The 7,081-nt window shown below is 45.8% G+C and overlaps 1 protein-coding gene across 3 annotated transcripts; it reads left to right on the forward strand.

The window, feature by feature from the left end:
• The first annotated feature begins 1,104 nt into the window (after window positions 1-1,104).
• Window positions 1,105-7,051, forward strand: RPUSD3 (RNA pseudouridine synthase D3). 3 transcript variants are annotated; one of them, XM_043975058.1, is made up of 9 exons: window positions 1,105-1,292; window positions 2,438-2,559; window positions 3,254-3,298; window positions 3,445-3,541; window positions 4,847-4,954; window positions 5,064-5,148; window positions 5,418-5,519; window positions 5,744-5,883; window positions 6,288-6,425. In XM_043975058.1, the coding sequence occupies exons 1-8, from the start codon at window positions 1,192-1,194 to the stop codon at window positions 5,834-5,836; spliced, it is 753 nt and encodes a 250-aa protein (XP_043830993.1). In that variant the 5' UTR covers window positions 1,105-1,191; the 3' UTR covers window positions 5,837-5,883; window positions 6,288-6,425. The 3 variants fall into 3 exon arrangements, with proteins under 3 accessions (XP_043830993.1, XP_043830992.1, XP_043830990.1); XM_043975055.1 differs by having other exon boundaries at window positions 1,107-1,292; window positions 5,418-5,541; window positions 6,288-7,051; XM_043975057.1 differs by lacking the exon at window positions 3,254-3,298 and having other exon boundaries at window positions 5,418-5,541; window positions 6,288-7,051.
• Window positions 7,052-7,081: the final 30 nt, after the last annotated feature.

Raw genomic sequence — 7,081 nt, forward strand, 5'->3', positions numbered from 1 at the left:
TGCTGCTTTGACCCATTCCCCATTTTCTTCCCTTTCATGCCATAGTTCTGGCTGGTAGGGTTCAGGTTGGTATATTCTGATAAATGGATAATAGTAAGGATGGTGTATATTCATATAGTAAGTGGCATAGATCATTGGTGTCTCTATGGCTCCTCATCAGGAAAATAAATTTAACCAAGTCCCTCCAAGCCAGTGTGCAGCTCCTGAGATTATCAATTATGCCTGAGCTCATCCTCTTGCCAAGGAAACCATCTGCAGCCCAGAACAAAGAGAACTCTGCAGGAGAATGCTATTTGGCAGCTCAGTTTCCAGGACCAATGATGCTCATTGGAAAAGCCTAAAAGTAGAAAGCAGGGAGATAAATTACAAAAACTGGGAAGAATTTTAAGTCGTTTGCCAGTCTTCCTATGGCTTGGGCTAATGCCTCTCTTTTTGTAAGAGGAAGAAAAAGGAGGAGGAAGAAGAGAAAGAGGAGGTGGAAGAAAAGAAGGAGGAGGAGAGGAGGAGGGGGAGAAGGAAGAGAAAGAAGAGGAAAAGGGAGGAAGAGGAAGAAGAAGAAGAAGAAAAGGAGGAGGAAGAGAGGAATTATAGAACAGAATATGGAAGAGAAATAGCCAGATATTGAAAGAGTTGAATCAAGCAAAATATAAAAGGAATCCCCCCCAAAAAAAAGTGGGGAGAAGGGGAGTAGGCATTGGCTCCCTGTGGGCTAGGAGATTCAGGGAAGGTTTAAGGAAGGATGGATGAATTTGGGAAATGATGACGACGTGCGTCTCATTTAATACAAAGTCCGAGGGACACTAGGGTCGGGACTTGGCCTGGACCAATTTATGAGGGTATTTCGGAGCAGGAAAGGACCTCAAAACTTCATCTGGGTCGTCTCCCTTGAGATTTTACAGATGAGCAGCCGCGGCTGACAAGGAGTTTATGCAATCTCGGCCTATGTACTCAGCCGGCTCAGGACCGGGCGGGCCAGCATCAGCTCCCAGGCCACGCCCCTTCCCTTCTTGTCCGCTTGCCAGTTTCAGGCCCGCCTCGCGTCTGCCCTAATTGATAGTCATTTTGTCCAATCGCCGCATGGCGAGGGTGGTGCTCCGGCTTCGTCCTCGGCCTTCTCCACTCTGCTCCGCCTCCTACCTTCTCCTTGGCGCATGTGCATACTCTCTGCTCCGGCTTCAAGTTCCTGTCTAGATGAGGGGTCGCTTCTTGTGTCGGTTGTTGTGCGGGGGGACGGGGCAGGGACTAGGAGTCAGGGCACTGTCCCGGTCCCAGACCCTAAAGAACAAGACCTGGTGATTGATGCCCGGGGTCAAGGGCGGGTGGGGCGGGCAGACTGAAGGAGCAAAATGTGTATATGGGAGGAGGCAGAGAGGGGAGAAGACAACGTGGAGTCTGGGGACAGTCAGGGAGAGGGAGAGGGAAGTAAGGCAGAGGGAGGAAAAGGAGGAGGGAATGGGGAAGGAGGGAGGAGGACACAATGAGGGCGGGGAGAGGACAGTGAGGGGGAAGGGAAGTGAAAGAGGGGAGAAGGGGAGAGGAGGAGGGGAAGGGAGTGGTGAGAGACCGAGAAATGAAGGACAAGGGACTGAAAGGGGAGAGAGGGGACTGGGAGAGGGGACGATACCAGGGAGAAGGGGAAGGGGTTGGAGAGGTGGGGGAGGCTAGGGAGTCCTAATATTTATAACAGAAGCTTTAACCCCAGCTGCTTTCCCGATCTGGGTCAGTTCACCCTTTCATAGGCAGCCTGGTGGCCCCCTGCCCCTGGGTGGTTGCTCACCATATTCGTTTAGGGATTGAAGGCAGCTCAGATTTCCTGAGCTCCAGCTATCCACCAGCTTCAGCCTCCCCCGGCGACTGAACGTCCAACTAGACCCTAGATAATGTTTATATTCCCTTCTGGTGATAACCCTGTCCTATGGCGTTTTCCACTGACATCTTCCTCAGTTGTCTCAGCATGGCCCAAATTCTCAAGGATTATAAGGCTTTGTGTATGATTCTGGTCATGGGCTTTTTGTCTGTCATCTTAATCCCACATCATAGTTAAGTGTGGAAAAGGTAACTCACTTGAGGATTGACCAACAGGAAATGAAATGTTTGGGCCATAACTCCTGAAAACCATCAACTAAGGTTCAGAAGGCTTATGATATATATTAGTAGAGAGAGCTCCCGAACTTCAGAAACTATAGATCCTTGAGTAAGTCACACTTACTTGAGGCATTAAACTTTACAAAGTGTTTACCTCAGCAATACTGAGCTTTAGGTAGAGTATCATTTCCCCCATTTCACAGATAAACTGACTCCCAGAGCAGTTAAATGACTTTCCTCGAGGCACAAAGTATCAGAACTGGTACTTACTCGGGTCTCCTGACTCAAGACCTGTATGTGACACCAGATTTACAAGTAATTACCCTTTTCTGTTCCCTTTCCACCATTATAGGTACCAGATGTACCTTGAGTCCCAGAAGAGGAATGTGATCTTTCCTGGGATGCTGCAGCCAGAGACGCTAAACTACAAGGAGTTGGCTGAGATAATAAAGACAGCTGTGCTATTTCATAATGGTGAGGGGAGGGACAGAAGATTTAGGGATCAATAAACCTGATTTGAGCATAGTGATTCACCATGCCCCATTAGGGAACAGGAAGGGGACTCCATGCTAATTTGTGTTTAAATATTGTATTAAAAACTTAACATTATCAGTGCAACCAACTAAACTTATTTGGTATTTACATTTAAATAGACTATCTTCAACAACACAAAGTATTATTAGTAGTGTTTCAGGTTTTCAAAGTCCTCATCACAATTCTTTCTCAATTTTAAAAATTTTTCTCTTATATGGTCCTAGTTAGTGTGTGCTTCATAATTCTGGTTCTGCTTTTTTTGTTTTGCATTAGTTTATAAAGGTCTCTTTCCAGATTTCTTTGTATTTCTTAATTATTCCTCTTCATTATAGTGTTCCATTACATTAATACAAAATGGTTTATTTAGCTATTCCTTTTATTATTAAATATTCATGTTGTTTTGCAATCACAGCTTTATTTCCAGATATCACATCTGTTTGTTTGTTTGTTTTTTGTTTTTTTGGTAAGGCAACTGGGATTAAGTAACTTGCCCAAGGTCAGACAGCTAGTAAGTGTTAAGTGTCTGAGGCTAGATTTGAACTCGGGTCCTCCTGAATCCAGGGCCAGTGCTCTATCCACTGCGCCACCTAGCTGCCCCCAGATATCACATCTGAATGTTAACTTTGTGTTTTAGGACCTCTGGTGGCCCTGAACAAACCACCAGGACTGGCAGTGACAGGTATGTCAAGGGAAGGAAGAGGTATGGGTTAGAAGACATGGAAGGGAATTGGATTTAGGATTAAGGGAGTAATAGAAGTGGGGAGAAGGTAGGTTAAAGAATTTGGTATATAGGAAACCTCATTACTTTTCTCCTTGTGTCTACAGGAAAACCAGGAGAACTGACATTGCTCTCAGTACTTCCCGAAGTAGGCCAGAACCTAGGGTTCAATCAGGATCTTCAAGTTGTCCGAGCTCCAGGAAAGTAAGTTATTGATAATGCTAAACCGCAAATCAAAGGCAAAGGTTATGTTGAGCTGAAGTGAGAACTGCACTTGCTCAAAACAGTATGTCAAGGGGCAGCTAAGTGGTGCAGTGGATAGAGCACTGGCCCTGGATTCAGGAGGACCTGAGTTCAAATCCGGCCTTAGACAACTTAACAATTACTAGCTGTGTGACCCTAGGCAAGTCACTTAACCCCAGATGCCTCACCAAAAACAAAACAAAACAAAACAGTATGTCAGGAGGCTTGTTTTCCCAGCAAGATATACTAGAGAGCTTAGGAATAAGTGAAGTTTACCTTAAAATGATAAGGAGTATCTATCTAAAACCATCAGCAAGCATTATATGTAATGAGGATAAATTAAAAGCATTCCCAGTAAGATCAGAGATGAAATAAGGATGCCCATTATCACCACTGTTAGTCAATATTGTACTAGAAATGTTAGTTTTAGCAATAAGAGAAGAAAAAGAAATCAAAGGAATTAGAATAGGCAAGGAGGAAAAAACTCACTCTTTGTAGATGATATGATGGAATACCTAGAAAATTCTAGAAAATCAACTAAAATACTTGAAACAATTAACAACTTTAACAAAGTTGCAGGATATAAAATAAATCAGTATTTCTATATATGAACAACGAAGTCCAGCAGCAAGAAATAGAAAGAGAAAAATCCATTTAAAATAACTGTAGACAATATAAAATATTTGGGAGTCTACCTGCCTAGACAAACCCAGACATTATATGAACACAATTACAAAACACTTTGTACACAAAATCAGATATAAACAATTGGAAAAATATCAATCATTCATGGGTAGGCCGAGCTAATATAATAAAGTTTTTCCAGCAAGATTTAAGACTGTAGACATCCCTACAACAGGTAGAGATTAATGTAGGATAGTAGAAAAAAGCCCTATAATGGGAAACCTAGGCTCTAATCCTAGTTCTTCCACTTAACTATTTGTGTGACCATGGGCAACTGACTTAACTTCTTCTGGCTTCACTTTCCTCATTGGTAAAATGAGCCTTCCGATCCATTTTGAGTTCCGTAGTGGAAAGATCACTGGAATTTCAGTCGTGAGACTGGGTTCAAACCTTGGCTTTGGCCCATTCCGTGCGACTCTGCTACTGTCAGGTTCATCATCACACAGTGGCAATGATAATACTACTTACTTAAAGGGGTGGTTGTGAGAAAATGGTATTATAAATCTTAAAGTACTATAGATATATGGATTATAACAATTACAATATGATTTCTCTTTTTGTTTTTTCTTCCCCTTCCACCAGGGAGAGTTCAGGGCTTGTCTTGCTCTCCAGCTGTCCCCAGATAACAAAAACCTTCCAGAATTTCTTCATCCACTCTCGAAGAACTCAGAAACCCACAGTGACCTACTGGTGAGAGGCAGCTGCTGGCTTCTAGTGTTATCCCTTGGTTCCACCTCTCAGTGATAACTGTCCCAGGGTGGCTGCTCTGTGACCTCGCCTTCTTCTGTGTTCCCCTCAGGGCTGTAACTGCTGGGGTCCCAACTACCCCCGAAGGTGAAATTAAAGCTGCCTTGAAGCTGGGTCAAGTTAGGGGAAGAGACCTGGTGAGTGATGCATTGACTCTCATTTCTTGCTCCATGGGACAAAGGAGAGGATGAGTTCATTCCCATGAATTTGGTAAAGGTAGTGAGGTGTGGTGAGGCTCCTGGTGGGCTCCAGATGGGCAAGTGTGAGCTTTCATTGGCCTCACTCATCAGGAGCATCTGGCATCCCTGGGGCCTTAACTTGGTTGTTCTTACAACATTGGGGGTTGGGGGGGGCATCAGAGTGTAGAGTTTGAAATGGTTTTTCTTTTCTGGGGGACTGGTCACAGGTAGTCCCAGTAAAGGCCCCATCTCGACAGACCTTAAAGGAGGGTGTCAAGAAAACCCTGACCCACTTTTTTGTCGAGGACTCCGCATCTGGCTGTGCTCTGGTAAAGCTCCAACCACTTACAGGTAGGAGGCAGGGCCATCCACTGGGGCTTCTGAAGCTTGGTTGGAAGCGGGTTTACTACTGAAAGCCGGTGCTTGGGATCTTCCGAGTATCTCGGTGTCCAGCCAGGAAGCTAGAACAGAAGGCAGAAGCAGGACCTCAGGACTAAGCCCCGGCTCCAGAGGGCAGCTGGCAAGTTCTTTGTGTCACTGTTCTTGTCCCCAGCATTTCCCAGCCAGCTCCTGGTGCACATGGTGCTTCAGTTGTGTCCTGTGCTTGGAGATCATGTGTACTCTTCCCGAATCGTCAGCGTCCTAGGCGAAAACTTCATGTTGCCCGTGGAGACTTCAGTGCCTCAGACACAGGTGCCTGCATTGGCTTTGCCTGCCCGCCTGGGTTAATTGTTTTATGCAGGGTAGACCTTGTCACTGGGGATGCAGTGTGATACAACAGAAAGCTGACCTGATCGGGTGGGTGGTAGGAGACCCGGCCCCTAGTCCTCACTTTGACACCAGCTTGTTAGTCGACTTTGAAAATGTGAAATTACTTCTTTGACTCATCTAAAATGAAGGATTTGGACTCAGTTTTTAAATTGCCTTTCAGCTCTAATATCCAGACTGTGCACTAGTAAAAAGTCTTTGGACTTGAGGTAGAGACAGCTCAGATTCACATTATCCCATTCAGAGCCTTCACTTTAAATGAGCAACTGTTGGGGTTTTCTTAACTGTTAGATCCATGTCCTCAATCATAATTCTTTTCTACCCTATAGGTCCTGAATGAGGAACTCCTCCAACGCCTGAAAATCACTTCAGAGAAGGTGGCCCTTCTACCCCTCCACCTCCACCTGCATCAAATCCTTCTCCCCCAAACCTCAGTGGCCCCCACAGTGCTTGTAGCTCCCTTGCCTCCTTTCTTCTCACAAACCCTATGTAACTTAGGGCTCCGAATGCCAGGCAAGCCCAGGAAGAACTAGCACAAGACAACAACGTTCAAGATGGCTCTTGGTTCATGAAGTGGAAAAAGCCCCAGTGGTGAGGGTTGAGAAAGAAGACCTGCTTTCTTGTCTGGGAAGCATGTGTCTGGGCCCACCTCCCTCCTGGCCTTTTTAGCATAAAAAGGGAAGCTGAGAAGATTCTTTCCTAGGGGACTCTGGATCCCTGCCAAAGTTAAGACGAGCTCACTTGCTACTGGGGAGGCCATTCCGAGACTGATGGTTGGTTCTATTTGGTGACTCCCTTCCTGGACAGGAAGGCGCCTCCTCTCACTTGTATCCCCAGAGTTCGGGCTTGCCTCAGGAAGTTTTCCTGATTTTCAGCTTGAATTTCTCCTTGCCCCCTTGGAGCCATCCCCACCCCCATTTCCATCTCTCCTCTACTACACGCAACTGCTCCCCCTGAGCTCCCTTCTACGTCCTGGGCTCACTTGACACCTCCCACAGAAGAGCTCCTTTCTCATGATCCCGATTAGCCTTTTCCCCACCCCTCTCCCCATCTACTCTTCAGCCAGACAGACCCGGCAGTATGTCTGACCCCTGCCCTCATTGCCCCAACAGTAAACATGACA

This window comes from Dromiciops gliroides, chromosome 1, assembly GCF_019393635.1.
Source record: "Dromiciops gliroides isolate mDroGli1 chromosome 1, mDroGli1.pri, whole genome shotgun sequence".
NCBI lineage: Eukaryota > Metazoa > Chordata > Mammalia > Microbiotheria > Microbiotheriidae > Dromiciops > Dromiciops gliroides.

Bases quoted from the DNA above. Each gene is read 5' to 3' on its own strand.
- RPUSD3 (XM_043975055.1), top strand. From the start codon at position 1,192: ATGAGGGGTCGCTTCTTGTGTCGGTTGTTGTGCGGGGGGACGGGGCAG. The intron at 1,293-2,437 runs GTGATTGATGCC...CCACCATTATAG, and splicing joins ACCCTAAAGAACAAGACCTG to GTACCAGATGTACCTTGAGT. The intron at 2,560-3,253 runs GTGAGGGGAGGG...TTTGTGTTTTAG, and splicing joins AGCTGTGCTATTTCATAATG to GACCTCTGGTGGCCCTGAAC.